Here is a 19,933-nt window from a genome sequence, read left to right as displayed (position 1 = left end):
TCCTGTTATAGGAAATTGTCACTATAAATGAATTTGTTGTTATTTTGCAAGTACATTTTGGTAGGTTTTCAATATTGTAACTAAACTAGATTTTTTACAGGTGATTTTTCAACTGCTTCAATAAGTGGCAAGAGATTGTAAATTGTTACTTTACTCACTTGAAGTAGTCTGGTAGTTCATTTGTTGATGAAGGAGAATCTGTGGAGGCAGTGCAAGTTTTTTCAACTCCTACAGAAAAGCAGAAGTTTTGACACTTGTGATAAACAGACTTTTAATACAAATAATAAGAACATAAGGTGCTTGAAAAAAATCCTATAGAGTTATACTCTCACTGTAAATTACTGTAAACAAGCTCTACACATTAACAGGGCGCACACGACCTTCTCCACAGTACACAGTACTGCACTTAAAAAGAGGGTACGGCTACTTTATTTCTCAGGTTCAGCATGACCAAAGCATTAACCAGAGGTCAACTTTTATTAATTCAAGACATAACATGGCATTTGCACAGCAATTCAAGTTACGCAGCTTGAATAGCTGCACAATTAGATAGCTTGATTTATATCACCATTCAGGTTCCAGGGGACTGCAATTCGTAGACTAGAAAGTTGAAGTTCTTTTTATGCCACGTTTTTATCCTTCCTTTCCTGCCCTTTTTGGATATCCAAAGTGAGATTGAATTTCAGCACTCTTCTAGGCAGAAAAGTCAAGACAATTGTATATGGGTTACTGGCATTCAGGCTTCAGTAAACTGCAGTGAAGACATGTTCCTCATTCATGTAGCTATTCCAGGTTTCAAAGTTATTTGCACTTGTAAATCGCTCTTTTGCTCTTTTAGATGGCATTATAAAGGCACAGTATACCCTCTAATCATTTTTGAAGAAATATTTCACGACCCATCTACCTTTTTGATAAATAAGAACAGCTGCTTTAAGGAAAAATAAGCTGGAACTGGAATTAGTGTTCTTTTCTTGTATCTTATCTAACCTCTGTTGTTTTTTTTTTTTAATTTGGTGTTTGTTGGAAAGCTTAAAAAATAAAAAAACCTCTAATGATAATTATTATCTTACACTGCCAGTGTCTAAGCACAGTATTTCTGCTAATGCTTAGCCATTTTTACAGCAAGCCATCTAAGCAGTCAGAGGAAGAGTTATTTTATGATGTTCTACAGAATTTGATTACATTTAATATTAAAATTATCATGGAGTATAACAGGAAGCACAGTAAAAAAGAAGTATAGAAGTCAGAACAATATCTGAGAGAAATGCAACCAGTAACGCTAATGAACATTACTTCTGTGAAGAATTTTACTTTAAGCATTTCACTTCCAAGAGCTCAAGCAATACTTGCTTAAATGGCTCAGCCCATTTAAAAGCTTCAATGTAAGGATCAACTTCAGAGTTAATACAGATATTTATTTCCCTAGCCATTCAAAATTATATTGCTGGCATCTGGAGAAGGATGCTTATGTGTTTATAAAGTCAAACATGAATATTTCCAAGGTAATCTCACACTGCATGTGGGCACGGGGCAGTATAACTAGGACGTATGTGAAAAGACCACCTCAAAGCACATTTTCTACATGCAGAAGAATACTTCAAAGGGGCACCCTGCATGCTCTAAACATGCCTTCAAGCTGTGACAGCTAAGGGCCAAACCTGACTTCTAGCTTGCTTTAGTAGTGAGTTCCGTGGTTAAGGTGAAGATGAGCTTCCAGTACCGTTAAAACCAAAACTCTAGAAAACTATATGTCAGTTTATGTGGGTTTTGGACTTTCCATGAAAATGCAGATTGACATGAAACTTGTATTCCAATACATGATCAAATACATTTATGTCTGATCTGTGTGTTTCAGTAAACTACCATGCAATACCTATATATCAAGCTTTTCTAATTATGTGTTATTAGTGTGCAGGCTTTAAAATTTGTTGATTAAAAAATGTGCAGTAAATTGTAATGAGCTGTCAGTTTAATGGAAGTCAAATTAAAAAGTAAATCCATTACCTGTGTTTTTCTAGCATCTAGACTCTCCTTTTAAAGAGTTACTTTTAAATAGGCATCCATGGAATATTTCTTTGTTCTAATGATTTCAGTACTGCAGAGTGGTGAGAATTCTTAAAAACGTACCTAATTTTAGATAAAGCTCTGGCATAACAAGTTCAGTCTTTGCTTCTGAATTGTTTGGTGGGTTTTGCTTCTTTTTTTTTCTTTAAAAAGAAGAAACTGGTAACTAAAATGTAATGCGAGGGGAGACAAAAAAAAATTGCTTCCTAATTCTTCATTATCATAAAGTAGGGATAATGGTAAGGAACTTAAAATACAGCAAGGGAAAAAGTAAACTATTTATGTTTCTAGCTGTTGGTTTTACTAGCATCTTTTCATAAGGTCTATTCATGCAATAATTAGGAGAAGCAGCATACTAATACCTTCATCTGACTCCAAACCAGAGGGGCTTTTCACTGTGGCAGTCTCTTCTTTCCTAAGGTCCTTTTTGCTTTCAAATAGTCCTTCATCTTTCTGCTCTGTTGTAGTGTCCTGCTTTTCGATTTGGTCCTTCTCCTTATTCTTTTTGGCCTTCTTCATGGACTTCTTGTACGACACCACATCCGCCTCACCTGCAAATGTGGGATGTTCCAATTTACCAGCAGCAGGTACTGGGGTTTCCAAAGGAGTCCGAGAGGTATATTTTTCTTGCTGGTGCTTGAAGACGCTACTGCCACTTTGGCTGATGCTGTCTACAGGCAGATCTTGCGTCCCACGCCCCTCAGGTGTGCTGGGGGAGATGGAGCTGGCAGTCTGGGGAGGATTGGAGGCAGGTGGGTGGGCGACGGGCAGGGATGGTGGGGCAGATGCTGCAGTGGCCAGGGCTGCCTTCTTGCTGGGGGCAGGTGGGTGGCTGCTCAAGGACGGCTGGACTCGACTGGTGAGGTGGGAGATCCTCGGCTTCTTGTTCATCAGGGGATCAATGAAGTTGAAATCCAGGAGCCGTTTCTGCAAAATAAAATGGATTAGCAGCATTCAGTTGAATGAAGAACATCTTAGAATAGACAGCTATTGAACATAGATCTACCACCTAATGAAGAGATGACAAAGAACAGGTCAAAAAAACAGTTCTGCTGCAGCTGCCTCTCCAGCTGAAACATGGGTTCATGCTTTCTTCAACAAGCCTGCTGCACTTATGTTGATTTACAGGGTGGCAGCACTTGTAAACTGAGCACTGGGCACAGTTCTGTGCCATCTTGTTGTAACACAGTGTTGCTGTTTGATAGGAAGAAAATGAGGGAAGAATAGGTGTGCCCTCCCTCCACTTTTTAAACTCAAATATCTAAATGGTGCAAGATTTCAAGTACTTTCCAGTTTATCGTTCCACACAAGCTCAGGCGTACCCAAATTTCTTTGAATTTCAATTGCATTTACTAATATTCAGTTTCAGTCAAAGAAAACATCATACTTTTCCTCAAAGGAATGCATTTTACATGGATTTTTTCAAGCCACTTCTGAAGAGTTTGTGTTGCCCTTTTTTACTGATAGGAAAGCAGGATGCAAGTATCTTAAGTTTGAAAAGTCTGAGGAAGGCTGGACCCAGTGATCCAGACCTCCCTTTTACCCTGCATTCATAATGGATATTTAAATGATTGCAGCAAGAAGAAAAATATACCTCCGAATAGCAGATTGCTACTGTAATTTCTGCTTATTCTAGATTTTCCTAAGCATTACATTTAAACAGCAACACTCCCACAACACAAAGAACCTTGAACACATGCAATCATATAAAAAAATATATATATGCATTTACAGTATTCAGAATGCCTTCCTACACATCAAGATAAGCAAATCATGGGGCAATATAAAAAAACTTTAAGAATCAGAAAGTACATGATAATAATGGGCAGCCAACAAGTTTAGCCTCTACAGATGATCATATCTCCTGCAAGGTCAATGTGCTATCGATAGATAGGCGCTATGCTGACACCTCAGCTCTTAAAACACAACAAGGTTAGTCTCTGACCAATCTAGACATATTTACAAGATAACATGTACACAGGAACTGTCTGTTTTTCTGAATATTTTAATAAACATTCTGAAACACAGAAGACTAAACATAGCAGCTTTCAGTCTAAGTTATCCCAAGTCTTAAAGTCTTTGACAGTGCAACCATCTTAAAAAAAAAAAAAAAAAGTAAGCATCCAACTAGAAATAAATGTTTCAGATTTTCGTATGGCAAAGATAATATGAGTGGTTTGTATTACAGCTTTTACTCCAATATAGAAGCAAGTTAAATGTTATTACACTGTAAATAATTTTAAAAAGCCACAAAATACCTGGGAAGGAGAAGCTGATGCAGCATCTTTACTAGAAGTTACAGGAGATCCCAAATGACTGGTGCTGGTGGTATTCTGAGATGAATTTACTTTTCTGTAAGGATTACCCACATTTTAGGTTACAAGGCAAAAGTATCCATGTCATAGTCCTTTCATTACTGGCAAAACACACAGTTTCTAAAACTGTTTTCTTTCTCCTAGAGCACATGTGCCCAACCTGCTAGCTTTATGTTTTTGTTGCCCTCTTTTTTAAAGTTTTAATTAAAAAAAAAAAAAAAAAGTTTTGTTACTAGCATACATTAACTACAGTATATATTTTATATGTGGCCCACGACAATTCCTCTTTACTCAATGCAACCCAAGAAAGTCAAAGGGCTGGAAAGCCACGTTAGAGAACTGAACTTACCTGGAAAGTATTAACTCCAATGTCTGTTTATCAACTTCATTGTATCCAGGCCAGTCTTTCTGAATGTCTTTAAATAAATAATCCTTCAGAGTATAAGAATTATCCTTGGGATTCAAGTTGGCTACCTAGACATTTATAAAAAAAAAAAAAAAAAAGATCATTATACCCAAACGTAAACCACAGTAGTAAAGTACAGCTAAATCAACAGTGTAAACAAAAATCAAGCATCAGTTTTTAGAGCTGAAGGTCAAAGCAGTTATCATGTAATGAATGCTGTTCCTCAGAAATGTGAACAAACTTGAATACAAAAGTTTGGATATAAAAAAATACCCAAATGCTGCAAGCATCTATGAAATGTACTCTTGCGAAAAACTTTCTCTGCAGCACAAATCTCTGTCTTTAAATACAGCTATGCCAGAATGAAGTATGTGGAGAGGCCTGAGCTGCTCCATTTCAGAACACCTGCAGTCCTTGTGTTTGACAATACTGCGCTGTGAACGCAGAGCACAACAGTCCTTGGCAAATGCTTCTGTCACCACCTCAATGACTGCAGAAGGAGCAAGAACAGCTTTATTTGCCATCACTTGCCTTGTAAATAGAATCAATTTTCTTTCTCAAGTGACTGCACCACAAGAAACTATACCTTTCTATTGAAAAGGCTTACCTGATAATGAGAAATACACTTATTCTTTTAGTATAAAGATGAATTCTTCATCCATTCCATTAGTTTTAAGACACACTGAATGTTTACAGGTGGAGAAAAGGTAGCTATGGTAATACTTATCAAGTTCTATTTACGAATCAAGATATAAAGCTAACAGTGATGTACAGATGCTTTCTTTCTCTTGCAGACAGAGAGCTGACTGAAGCAAGCTGATGTCATGAGAAAGTCGCATGCCTCTGAAAATAATTTCATTTTTTTAATCTTCCTTAAGAATAACACACAGTGTACTCAAAAAATTCAAGTTTTCTCCAGCAAAATCTCTTGACTACTGACACCCAAAGTGCTGTTTCAGGCTTCCTACGCTGATACCTGCTCAAACTTTCAGAGAAAATCTCAAAGAAAAACAGTGTCAGTCCATTTCCCTCATACAAAAATGCTCAATCACTTTGCACACACCACCACCACTTTGTGCTGCTTTGATTATTTTCTCTTCTGTAATGTTTACTATTAAAAGGTGTGAATGCCAATGCCCAAAGAAAGAAGATTTAAATGTGTTAGGCATTCTTTATTTTTTACTGTCTGACACATTCTCACACCTGAGTTTAACTTTATTGACACTGTGGATAAATACTGCTAATTTGTGTGTGTGTGTGCCTCCTCTGCTTAAAAATAGTTCAAAGTAAACAAAACACAGTGAATCTGTAAACAGTTTGCAAAAAACTGAATTAAAACTGTATTCTCAGATAATGAAATCTATGCATATGAGAACTTAGCTTTGGTTCCTGTCTTTAGGCTCCTAGAAAACTAATAATGAAGATAAGAAAAATGTCAACAAGGCTTTTCATGGTGTAGTGCTGCTAGCCTGCTGATTTCTGAACACAAACTAATACCTTCAAGCAACTCAGATCACGTAATAGAAAGAGACTCCAAGAAAGTCTCTAAACATTGCCAAAAATAATGGAAAAGGAAACCACTGTCATATGTTTTTTTACTCTAGTGAGCTGACCTTCTGGAACTTAAAATATAAAACTAATTATTCATGAAGTTGATAAAATTCACATGTAAGAACATGGCTCTTTAAATTGCTTATCTCTGAAGTAAAAAAAAAAAACCTGTCATTTCTCTGGACAAACTAAACAATACTTAACTTATTTGAACAACCACTGTTTATAAATTCAGTGTAGGATCAACTAAAATTGCATAAATATTGAGTTACTCACTGTAGTAGTTTTCAAAACTATTCTAAATGCACAGGAAATACTCCCACTTTACACACACAGTACAGTCACAGCCTATGGGATCAGGCAGTATTAAAAACATCATATGCTATCTTAATGAGTCTTATCAGAACTATTCTGTTAAAAAATTATCAGTACCTGACACACTTGAATATAGAGCTTAGAAGTCTCACTTAACATCATGCTACAGGCCTACTGGTGATTTTGATGAATATAATACAGAAATACAAGGGGAACTCAACTCAAACGGGCACTGGAAAAGCTAATCCACAGGGAAAAAGCCTGCAAGAAAAATAAGGATGGAATCCACATGATAGTAAAGCAGTTTTTTTTCCCCCAATAAAGACTGGTGCCTTTCTTACTGTTTGCTAAGACTTCTTTCACTGAATCACAGTCCTATCAGATCCCAAAAGGATCCAAGGAGCATGAACAGGTCACCAACTACATACACGTGAAATAATAACTTATTTCATTACTGGACTTTGCTCCACATAAATCTGAGGCAAGAAATATTAAGAAGAGCTATGTCAAGCAGTTGAGAGAAACATGGTCAGGTTCTCTTAATTACCTAGTTCAACAGTTTCCTCTTCAACAGAGGGAGGAAAAAAAAAAGGCATTAGGCACAACAAAGCAAAAAATAGTTAATTACTGCCTGCCATCCCAGCAAAACAAAACTAACCCACACGTATCTTTTAATCTTTCCTTCCTTCTCTTTGGCTAGCATTTTGAAGAATGTGTATAAAGTCAGTTGAAACACTTAAATGGTGAGAGGATTATTTAAGGCGTTTATTATTTTCTCATTTAAATATAGGAGTAACACATCCCAAAATTATGACTAAAAGAATAGCAGGAGTAAAAAAAATGCTGGCAACCACGATCCCACCTGCTGCAGGATAGCTGTAAGGGAATTCCTGTCCTTCAGGTTGACACCATCCCTCTGCAAACGAGCAAGTAACTCTGGTTTCTTGTAGGTCTTCAATGCCAGTAAGTGAATCACTCTGTCTCTGTACGGTCGCTGAGAAACAGCATTGTTTGCGTGAGTCTTCCGTATTGTATTTGCTGGGTTTATGGGTGTTGACCTCTTCCTTTCAGGCACAGGATCTGGAATGCTTTGTGGTGCTTTTCTTATCTGCACTCTTTTTCCTAAATTAGGAATTTAAAAAAAAAATAGAAAGTGAGAGTTTCGGAGAAGACAAGGAAATTGATTTTTGAGAGATTACTAGGCCAGATAATCTGCAAGGACTGTATTAGGTTACATTTTAAGATCCACTGGTAATATACAGAGTAAAGATGCTTTAAGGTAGGAATAAAGAAATTTTCAATAAAAATCAGGTAAATCAATATACTGTTAGGAAGACTTTACTGGTATATTTATATAGATACTGATTTTATTATTTTTCCAGCTTACGATCTTAAACACTGAATAAAATAAATCAGATTATTTTTGGAACAATACAGTTTGAAGAAAAGGCCTTCTGTATAATTAAAGTGTTCATCATTAATGCCAAGGGAGACTAAGTCTAAGCAAATAATAGCATTGCTGCTTAAAGAAACTACCAACCTGATGTTCATCACCTGACCTACTCACTTAAAAGAGTAATGTTCTCCCTTCTTATTACATATGCCCATGTACACAACATCAAGTTTGGCAGAAACAATACATAAAAATCTGACTGCTCTTGGAGCCATGACAGTGAAGTTTTTAAAGACAACCTGCAGAGCATTTTGGATCAAACTCCACAAAAACACGTATTTCTCAACCGGAGGAACAATGCAACAGTGCTTGCAAACAGTGAATCCAGAATGTTAAAGCAACAGCACTCAACCAGTAACTTGAGTTTCCCAGGAAAAGCCCTCAACTTCTCTACTCTGTTTTTAAATAAACAAATAAAAAAACCCTGAAATATTACATAAAATCATTGTTGTAAGTTATTTGGAATCCACCAGAGGATGTGACACAAACTAGGCATTTTTCAGATGCTAACAATTCATGTTTGGTACACAAGGGAGGCTAGTCAGTATGTGTCATAAGAACTGAAACTCTACCTCTCTTCCATCAGCCATGCTTGGAATTCAGGAAATTTCAGAAGTCACAGGAAAGAGAACAGCACATAGATGTGTTTATATACTGCTATTCTCAGGAACAGTAAAAATTTATTGCCATTTTGCAGTGAAGGCCAAATCTCTATAACCTTTCTATCTCCAGGTATTGCCCTTCTGGTTTTCAAGAACAAACCTACCTGCAAAAACACACGTGACTACGCTTCTGGAGCAGCATGAACTTGCCAGTTGTGTATTAATGCATTTGAAGAGTTGCAACAAGGTAAACATAATTTAGATATGCACCCCTGGCACTACAGATAGTGTATGTGGTGTTCAAACAAACACCTTCTGAAGTTACGTCTCCGAATCACTTTGAAAAAATCAACCAAAAACAGAACCAAACATTACCATGTGTGACAACCCCAGCTCCCAATCTGCTGCACGAAGCATGCTGAAAGCCACCCTCTGTGCCTCAGCAGCAATTTAACCCTGTCCCACCTGATCTTTGCCTATGCCAGCCTGAAACAGAAACATCCCCAAACACCATCATTCTCCTCCTGTTCATCTTTAGACCCCATTTATTTAACTTAAAACATTCAGTTAGAGCCTGTTTAAGCAACCATCAAGAAGAACACAGATAATAGCCATGTAAAATGGAGCTTCTCCAAGCAGGAGTTGTTGCAGAATGCAGCAGCATGGCACATCTCACCTTGCAGCCCGGACAATGCATGTCCCAGTCCCAGTGTTAACCCATGCCTAGCCCTACACCCACAACATGGGCCACCTGCTCTTCATTTTGCATTTCAAGAAGGTTCTGCAGACAGAGGAGGCACAGGAGCATGCAGCCTGCCATGGCAGGGGTGTCCATGCCAGCAAAGGGACAAAGCCCAGCACATGCTGGCTTTTACAGCACAGAGGCTGATACGGCCTGTCTAGATCACTGCCATGTCCTGCCACGGCACTGCGTGCTCATCGGGGCTCTATTTCCAATCACCTTCATGCTCCTTGGGGAAACAGTACACAGAATGGTTTAATGATGCAGTGTCACCTGTGCTTTTTGTTCTGTGCAAAATGACAAAATCCACAGGCAGATGACAGAGTTATTTTACTTTGAGTATTTTTTTATGGAAAAATATGGTCTTAGAGTAACAGTCGCTCATTCATGATAAAGGCATGAACAAAATCTAGTTAGCATGTATGAAAAGCACATTTTTTCAGAACAAGTATTTGAATTTGTGTAAGAGACATCCTTGATGTTATTATTATTATTATTATTTTACTATTACAAGTATTGGTTTAGCACAGTATTCTAAAGTGATGTTACAAAACCAAAACATTAGTTACTAAAACAGAGAAGATATGTATGTGCGAAGTTAAAACCCTGCACCTCCATGGTCAAAATTTTAACCAGCCAAGCAATATAGCAATAAGGAAGGAAGAGCTGGCAGGCTTTCCAGAGGAAAAATAAAGCTAACCTTTAATGCAGCAACAGATTTTAAATCTGCAATATGATAGTGAGCCACCTAGAACTGGGTCTTTTGAACACATAAACTTTGCTAACAGTATGATGAAAGGACCAATTACTGAATTTGAAAACTTACAGACATCTAGTAGAAAAGGAAATACAACCATACCTAAATATGGTCCACCAGGCTTAATAACCTTTGCACTTCGATTGCGTAATTCCTCTTCTGCTTGGGTCATGCGCTCTTTGGTCATCTGATAGGAATCATTTGTTGCACATACTGTAATTTTATTCTGTATAAGTCCCAGGCTACTCAGTTGTGAGGCTCCAGAACTATAAAAACATTGAAAGAAAATGAGCCCAAGCACTATTTCAAGTCTAGAAGTATGGTTGTATTAGAAATCTGAAAACCTGTGCTAACAGGCAAAGAAAAATGTTTTTCAATTCTCACCGCTAGGTAATATACATTTCAAATCATTCTGCAAATCAAACATCGAAGTTTTATCAATGTTATCTGTCAATATATTTACAATATTCTCATAAAATCACATTCTAGAGGCAAGCTCAGGATAGTATGTGTGGCTACACAAAAAGCTACTGTAAACTACTCAGATTACAATGCAAACTAAAGCAGTTAGACTGGCAACCAAACTATATGCCCATCATGTCTTTAAGCAGGCAAACCCAACCAGCAGCCCATGGACTGCATGCGGCCTGGCACAGCTGGCAGTGCCTCCCAGCCCCTGCCCTGTACCATCATGGTAGTGGCTCTTCACAGCGGGGCGGCCCCAGGCACGCACCCATCACACAGCAATACTGGTGTGCTATTAATGCTGTGTTGACTGAAAGCAGGGCACGGGGAGGGCAGTGCTGTGCAGTGCTGAATCAAGTGATGGCAAATAATTGTATGCATTGTGATATACTGGCTAAACACAGCGCTCTAAACAGCAGAGAATATGCAGCTGTGCTTTCAGTTTTGAAAAAGGAGTTTTACAATAGGTTTCAAGATTGCCAAAAAAAGTCATCAATTTACGTTTGTGACTCCATTTTCAGTTGATATACATACACTACCTGCAAATTTTCAAATGTAATGTATAAAGTTGCAATGAGACATTCAACTCAAAAATCTGATCGTCTCTCTTTACCAGACTTTCACAATCTCTCTTAATAGAGAGAAAAACCCCTTGCTTCACAATCACACCTTATTCACAACATCAATTTTTGGTAGTACGTACATTTGTGAACAACTACTTTCAAGGATAAATCTCTACTGAACACCTTGAGAGCTCACTGAGAACTGCAACCACTGCCATCAAACCTGTAGGATGCATCAGTTTCACAAAAACAAGGTCAAATATCCTACTAGTTTTATGGTTTTGTTCCTCTCTCTCTTTTTTTTTAAGGTTTTAAGAAATATATTAAAAACTAAAAATGCTTTGTTATTTATATATTAACAATATTGTATATTTTACAAGGGCTGCTCTGAAAGTAATGCCTCCTATTTTATGATGTTGGCCCGCAACGTCAGAGGCAGATGTTGGTGGTATGGCAGCAGAGGTTGGACCTTCCTGCCAGTATCCCATTACATTTTATTGCTGTGTGACAGGTGGCAATAGAGGGACAGTCTGACAACATGGCATCTGACATGGAATTGCAGATTCAGTAAAAGTGCGCAACTGAATTCCTCCATGTGGAAAAAATGGCACCCACCGACATTCACTGACACTTGCTGAATGTTTATGGAGACCAAACAATGGATGCAAGCACAGTGAAGCAGTGGGTGGTGCATTTCAGCAGTGGTGACAGTGGGTCACCTCCTCTGGTGCAGATTTTTTTATGAACGCAGCATGCAGGCTCTTGTTCATCGCTGGTGAAAATGTACAGCTAATGGTGGTGGCTGTTCTGAAGAAGAGTATTTAGTAGCTGAGAATTTGCTCTATCAAATAGCATTATTGTGCTCTTTGGATCTATTGAGTTTCCATGAAAATAAACAGGAGGCATTACTTTTGGAATAACATGTAAATGCAGCCCAATACAATTCCTCTTCTCTCAGCGTGGCCCAGGCAAGAAAAGGCTGGACACCCATGCCTTAGAGCCTTCTCAAGTCCTGCTCAGTGCTTAGTTCAGCACACACTTGAAAGTCACCTGCTTCCTCTGCCTGTCAAAGACACATGACTTGCCTATAATTGTTTAAGTCCCTCCAAGGTTCAAGAGAGGTAAGCCAGACCTCCCCTAAAGCTTGTGTGCTATTTGCTATCCTGAACAGTTTCAGGCTTCTCTGCTGACTTGGTGCTTGACAGCAATTTGCAGCACATACGGTTTAACTGTTTCTCTGGGGATTTGTATTTAATAAGGGACACTTAGAACAGGAAAGAATGCAACAGGAAAGAATGCAAGGCCAAGTGTGCTATCTCCTCAGCAATGTTCAGGTGGGCATCAGGTTTCTGAAGGAGCATAGTCCTCTATGATTTATGCCTTGCATTTGCAGCAGTTGCAGACATCAGCAGTGGCTCATGGACAGAGGTGCTGACAGCAGTTCCAAAATAAGCGAAGAGGGAGATTTTACCCAGAACCGTTTCCTCATTTCTCCTGAGTAAGTTTAAATGCATTCTTACAGTGCAACACATCCAGATGAGCACATCTGTAGCCTATACAGCCCAACAGCAACTTAATTTAGCCTGGTTTAGTGATTATGGCTGTTAACAACTATTTCGTGCAGCACTCACCTTGGCAAAACCTCTGAACAGAGAAAGGATGCCAGGCTGCAAAAGCCCAAAACGTTCTGAACAACCCTAAAGATTATTTGAACCATCTAGTAAAGGTTCCAGAAAGAAAGGCTGAGGAACAGTTGGCATGTAGTTTCTTAACTTACTAGTTGTTTCTGAAAGTCACAAAGGTGGACCAAGCCAAGCCACTGCATAGTATTTCAAGATGATACAGTGACAATTTTGTCCAACCAAAGCCCAGAGCTGTATTTTTGGCATTATTTCTTGCTCCGAAATCACAGCATTTACAATAGAAAATACTTCTTCCCTTCTAGAACACAAGTTCTATCTAGTGCACATTTCCTCATTGCTGTCTTTATGCACCATAGGGATTGAGCATTTCAAGAAGGACCATCACCAACACCAAGGCATCATGCACTGGTCAGCGGCGTGTGGTATGGTACCACCTTCTAGGACTGCAGTTACCTGACATGAAGTCAAGAAGATAAAAGGGTCCTGCATGGCAGGGCTAGAGCACGGTACAGCTCCCAAACGAGCTCTGAAATATTCCAGAGCAAGAACAGATGGAACAGAACTCAGAAAAGGTTTACACCATGGGAGCTAGGGCACTGTGCAATCTACTGTAGCTTGGACTGCAAAATTTGAGCCAGTTTTGAAGCCAGACCCACCTTCAGCAGGAAAACAAATTATGAATTATTTTTTAAATGATTCTGCATAAAATACTTGGTCAGACCGAGAGCTGACTACAAAGGAACTGATGAAAGCTCATCTGAATTAGATTTTGCAGAGCCATATTCAAACTACATAGGCAAATTATTTGGAATTATTTCTAACTAAAAGTGCTTAAAAAATTTAGTCTTGCTTATAAAATTAATTTAGTTTAATTTAACTGAAGCTGCTCCTTCCCAAACAACAAAGAGTCCACAGAGATGCTCAGTAAAACACTGGAGTCAGACCTGAGCACCCCTGTACGTTGCCTACATAAGGAGCCTGATGCAGTATCTCTCAGAATAATTATGAGTCTTCCACGACGGCTCTCCTGAAGGTCTCTAAGGTTTTCTAACTGGGACCTGGCAGCAGTCAGCCGCTGCAGTAGGTGTGTGGGACTTTTAATCAGACAAAAAAAGGAGAAGAAGCAAGACCTCTCAGCCCAACATGCACTCCTGCAGGCTTACTTTGTGCCTCAGCAGCTGTCTGACCCCTTTCAAATACAAGTTGAACAAAAAAAGAAACACCACAACACACAACTCCAAGCCTGAAACCACTAAACCATTCAGCTCTTAGTGGTTCCATCAGTTACATGAGTTCACAGAAAGGCTGCACTGTAGTAGGAGAGAATTAACACAGAGGAGGAGGATGTTTAGAGGAGATCTTCTGTCAGGCAGAGAGCTATTCAGTCAGCTCGTTTTCATACTGCTGGCAAAATTCTCTATCTAGACAAATCCCATGTTTCCAGAGCGAGGGCAGAAGCTTTTCTGTGACCACGAACATGATTTGCAGCTTTTTGAGCCATACATGAGAGGCTGCCTGCTATCAGCTTCCAACGTGAATACATGAAATCTGCCTACAACTTCCTAATAATCAAGATGGACAATTGTTCACATCAATACTACACTGAAGGCATTGTTCTAGGGGCTGAGGCAAACCTGACACAGAAACACAGTATTTTCTTGGCTATTAGTTATACATTAACACTTTTCACTTTGACTGAAATGAACCAGCACAAAGTGCTGCTGTACTACGTTTGGGCTCTGAAATGCAGCAGTCATGCAGTTATGGGTAAGGTCACCGATGTAGTTCTTAAAGTCAGACAACTATCCATTATGGCTATCCTAGTAGCATGCTGCCAGTTATATTTACACACGGCTGGAGAATGGACCTGGTCTAGCTTGAATGATACTGAACTACAAATGCTTTTAAAAACAGCAAGAAGAGGTGAAAAAAGTACTCTAAGCTTCTTCTTTTTAAAGCAAAACCGAACAAACTCTAAGTAAAAGCAAGTATTTATAATGAACAAAAAAATTATGCTACTGCTAGGAATTATTTTTTTCACTGCAGCTCATCACTAAGAGCATGCCTCTGTTAAAGATTTTTGCTACATGCTCAAAGCCACAGAATCTGCTTAAAGGTGCCACGAAAGAAAATGTTAAGTAAAACTTACCTTGAGGCAGTTTGCTGGACACAGTCAAAGCTTCCCTGAGGGTTATCTTTGCCAACATTTGACAAGTAGAAGTTAAATGTATGCGATTCATTTGGGTGATCAACTTTGGGAATTTTAATAAGCTAAAAGGAAAAGAAAATGTTTATGTAAGGACTTCCATCTACATTCCTTTGCTTGTGATTAGCTACAATGTAAGAGCCTTCTTAGAAGTTGCTTCTAAATGAGAAAATGTTTCCATTTCAGAAGTTTTATTATGTTTTCAGTGAGGTCACCAAAAAGTCTGATCTGGCATAATTCTACCTCTGAAAACAGCACCAGCTATGTTCAGCAATTGTAATTGTACCAGAAAAGCTAGTTACTCAGCATCCAATTCAGCAAATCATTCAAGTAAGAAGTAATCTCTTCTGATTTAGTGGAATTAATATGCATGTGCTTAACTTTATATGCAAGTGCCAGAGTACAGTTAAACAGACTGAAGCTCAGCTATCACAACAGAGCAAAGCAATGTGCACAGCCTCTGACTTTGTGATTTACGCAGTCCTAATGAGGCATGTACTGGAGTCAGATACAAGAAGAAACAGCAACACTCGAACTGCAACACTGAACAACTATCAAACATGAACAACTTCAACAAACAATAAAAGCCTTTTTCCTTTGCTTAGCTCTAGATTTAATTATTTGCATAAATGCGAAGTGTAAATAGTTTTTGATACATTTAGTCAGAAACAACAAAACTTGATTTCCTTGGCTGAGCTAATTATTTAGTAAAGAACGTGCCATGTTCTGCTGGAGCTGAAAAATGTAAATATGGGAAACTGCAAAAATGTTTATTGGTAGAAGCACATTTTTCAGTGTGCTTTTTAAAAAAACAGCCCTTAAGCACACACAAAAAACTACCATTCAAATACCTTATTCTGAAGGTAAAATTAGCTTGCATTAAGTCTAATAAGCTGTTCTGAAATTTGCTTGTTCTGAATTTTTAATGGAATATTAAACAGATATTGTAAACAAAAGTTTTGAAAAACATTATTCAACAGTCTTAGAAATCTTTCTCTTATCATTTTGCTTGTGAGATTGTCCAGTCTTCATAAAAGTCAAGATCATTCACACAAAGTGCTAATATAAAACTAAAATACTCCATTATAATTTATATTTTAATCATCAATACTGGCAGAGCTTAGCAACAGCTTGGTGCAGTGGCTGGACAGGGAGAAAGACAAGTCACCTGAACACTGTACTCTTTTACTTAAGATCAAAAGTAGTAGTATTCTCAAAAGAGCAAAGTAGGCATTTGAAATAAGATAAAAATAAAACAATGTACCAGATGCATAATCTTGGATGATATGCGCAGCTTTACCTTGCAACTATTAAGAAGATTACTACAGAGTAACCATCAACCTAAAAAGACCAGAGGGACACAAATGACACTAAAATTCTACATTCTATAGAACTATCACTGACTGAATGTTTCAACTTACTGATTTTACTATACATAGCAGGTGTGTATGCATGAATTTGACAGCACCATAAGTAGCAGACTGGGGATTCAACACACTGTAGAAGAGGTGACAGGATTTCAGCCTGATGTAGTTTTTGAAAAAATGGTAAATATGTCACATGATAGGTCAAAAGCTTCCCCTCACACAATGCAACCAAACAGACAGAAGTAGTACATATGCTCGTACTTCATTTTCAAAATGCTGGGGGCAAATCTTTATTTTCTGCTAAAAGAATCTACATGCATGCAATCACCATAAGAGTTAATATCTACATAAGATATTTGCATCTAAAAGTCTGGAAGAATTATTGTGGATATTAGATCATGGAACAGCTAAATAAGTTTTGATGTGAAAATGTCAAAATAGAAGTTAGCCTAAGAATACATTTTAAAAGATGTTTGTTGGTGTTCCACTCCCTTCAGCGAAGTATCATTTCTTCTAGCTATTGAAAAAGACATAGACAAGGTATGAAGAAAAAAAACAGTTTGTCTCCCTGCAGATAGAAGCATACAAAGCAGATCACCATTTGAGCTCAAACTGAAACCCTGAATCTCTTAAAGCTTCCTGTCATTCCCTGCCACCCACTTTTGTAAGAACATCACTGACAATGACTTTCCAACTCAACCAGGAGGGCTTTAAACTAGAGTTGAAAGGAAAGGGCATCCTCAAACCATCCCACTTTGAGGCAGACAATAGTAATGGATGCCCTGGGCCTAGAGTAGGCTCACAGGTCAGTGAGCCTACTCACTGTCAGTAAGACAGCACCTAAGGTTCAGGATAAGGGAACTCTAATTGGTAAATCAGTCTCAGTGGGAGCCCAACTCAACTGCCTGCACACCAATGCACAGAGCATGGGGAACAAGCAGGAGGAGTTGCAGGCGCATGCGTGCCTACAGGGCTATGAAGTCACTGGCATCACTGAGAGGTGGTGGGATGACTCTCACAACTGGAATGCAGGAATAGATGGTATGGACTCTTTAGGAAAGACAGGCAGAGGAGAAGGGGAGGGGGTGTTGCCCTCTACATCAATGACCACCTGGAGTCCATGGAACTCCACCTGGGGATAGATGAGGAGTTGACAGAGAGCTTATGGGTTAGGGTTAAAGGGAAAGCAAATTGTAGTGGGAGTCTGCTACAGGCTGCCTGATCAGGAAGACCAAGTAAAAGAGGCCCTCTATAAACAGATAGGAGCAGCTTCACATTCACAAAACATGGTTCTCAGGGGGGACTTCAGCGACCCCAGTGTCTGTTGGATGGACACAATGCAGCAGGGCACCAGAAATCAAAGAGGTTCCTGGAATGTGTTGATGATAACTTCCTCTTCAAAGCAGTACAGGAACCCACAAGGAAAGGTACTATGGTGGACCTTGTCCTCACCAACTAGGAGGAGCTGGTGAGTAATGTGAAGCCCAAGGGTAGCCTTGGCTGTAGTGACCACAAAATGGCAGTGTTCAAAATCCTACGGGTGTCAAAGAGGGTCTGCAGCAAGCTTGCTACTCTGGATGTCAGGAGACTTGGAACTCTTCAGAGAACTGCTTGGCAGGGTGACACTGGAGAAAGCCCTAGAACGGAGAGGGGCCCAAGAAAGCTGGTTGGTATTCAAGGACCATTTCCTCCAAGCCCAGAATCAGTGCGTCCCAAGAAAAAGAAAGGCAGGCAAGAATGCCAGGAGGCCTCCATGGATCAACAAGGAGCTCGTGGATTTACTTAAGCTCAAAAAGGAAGTCTATAGGGAGTGGAAGCAGAAACAGGTTACCTGGGAGGACTACAAGAAGTTGTCGAAGCAGCCAGGGATCAGGTTAGGAAAGCTAAAACCCAGGCAGAAATAAATCTAGTCATGGACATAAATGGGAACAAGAAGAAATTCTACAGTTTTTCTTTTATCAGTGATAAAAAGGTCAGGGAGGATATGGACCCTCTCTGGTAGGAAATTGGAGACCTGGTCAGACCTGCACAGAAGGCTGAGGTGCTCAATGACTTCTTTGCCTCAGTCTTCACAGGCAAGGGGTATAGCCACATTGCTCAAGTTTCAGAAAGCAATGGTAAGGATTTGGAGAGTGAAGATCAGGCTCGAGACCATCTAAAGAACCTGAAAGTGCACAAGTCCATGGTGCCCGATGAGATCCATCCATGGGTTCTGAGGGAACTGGTGGATGAAGTTGCCACGCTGCTGTCCATCATATTCAAAAGGTCATGGCAGTCTGATAAAGTTCCTACTGACTGGAAAAGGGGAAACATAACCCCCATTTTCAAGAAGGGAAAAAAAAGAAGATCCAGGGAACTACAGGCCAGTCGGTCTCACCTCTGTGCCTGGCAAGATCATGGAGCAGATCCTCCTGAAGGCCCTATTAAGGCATATAGAAAATAAAGATGAGGTGATTGGTGGTAACCAACATGGCTTCACCAAGGGCTAGTCATGTCTGACAAACTTGGTGGCCTTTTATGATGAAGTTATAGAGTCAGTAGATAAAGGAAGAGCAACTGGTATCATCTACCTGGACTTGTGCAAAGCATTTGACGCTGTCCCGCATGACATCCTGGTCACCAACTTGGAGAAGAATGGATTTGATGCACGGACCACTCGCTGGATAAGGAATTGACTGGATGTTTGCACTTAAAGAGTTGTGGTCAACGGCTCAATGTCCAAGTGGAGACCAGTACTGAGTGGGGTTCCTCAGGGATCTGTGCTGGGACCAGTGCTATTCAACATCTTTGCAGGTGACATGGACAGTGGGATCGAGTACACCCTCAGCAAGTTTGCAGATGACACCAAGCTGAGTGGTGCAACTGACATGCTAGAGCGAAGGGATGCTATCCAGAGGGATCTGGACATGCTTGAGAGGTGGGTTCACGCCAACCTCATGAAGTTCAACACGGCCAAGTCCAAGATCCTGCATCTGGGTTGAAAGATTCAACATGTGCTGGCAATGTGTGCTTGCAGATCAGAAGGCAAATCGTATTCTGGGCTGCATCAAGAGAAGCAAGACCAGCAGGTCAAGGGAGGTGATTCTGCCCCTCTACTCTGCTTTCATGAGACCCCACCTGGAGTATGGAGTCCAGTTCTGGAGCCCTCAAAACAAGAAGGACATGGAGTTGTTGGAGCAGGTCCAGAGGAGGGCCTCAGAGATGACCAGAGGGCTGAAACACCTCTCTAGGAGGACAGGCTGAGAGAGCTGGGGCTCTTCAGCTTGGAAAGAGAAGGCTCTGAGGACACATTATAGTGGCCTTCCCGTACCTGAAGGGGGCCTACAGGAGAGCTGGGCAGGGACTGCTGGTAAGGGCATGCAGCGACAGCACAAGGGGAAATGGTTTTAAAATGGAAAATGGTAGATTTAGAATAGATATAAGGAAGAAATTCTTTACTGTGAGGGGGGTGAGACACTGGAACAGGTTGTCCAGAGAGGTTGTG

At 39.7% G+C, this 19,933-nt stretch overlaps 1 protein-coding gene across 2 annotated transcripts in view; it reads right to left on the bottom strand.

Annotated features, from left to right (window-relative positions):
* Positions 1–19,933, bottom strand: part of ELL2 (elongation factor for RNA polymerase II 2) — a 49,144-nt gene that overhangs the window by 8,746 nt on the left and 20,465 nt on the right. Inside the window, exons 3-9 of one of the 2 annotated variants that reach the window (XM_021380446.1) lie at positions 15,026–15,147; positions 10,308–10,471; positions 7,514–7,773; positions 4,729–4,853; positions 4,323–4,416; positions 2,427–2,991; positions 159–228 (exon numbers count right to left, since the gene is read on the bottom strand). In XM_021380446.1, the coding sequence (XP_021236121.1) occupies positions 159–228; positions 2,427–2,991; positions 4,323–4,416; positions 4,729–4,853; positions 7,514–7,773; positions 10,308–10,471; positions 15,026–15,147 (1,400 nt within the window). The remainder of the gene's footprint in view (positions 1–158; positions 229–2,426; positions 2,992–4,322; positions 4,417–4,728; positions 4,854–7,513; positions 7,774–10,307; positions 10,472–15,025; positions 15,148–19,933) is intronic. The other variant, XM_021380447.1, reaches the window with a different exon arrangement.

Source organism: Numida meleagris, chromosome Z (assembly GCF_002078875.1).
Source record: "Numida meleagris isolate 19003 breed g44 Domestic line chromosome Z, NumMel1.0, whole genome shotgun sequence".
NCBI classification, from domain to species: domain Eukaryota; kingdom Metazoa; phylum Chordata; class Aves; order Galliformes; family Numididae; genus Numida; species Numida meleagris.
The sequence above is the reverse complement of the archived record's forward strand: the minus strand, read 5'-3'. Positions and strand labels throughout refer to the sequence as shown.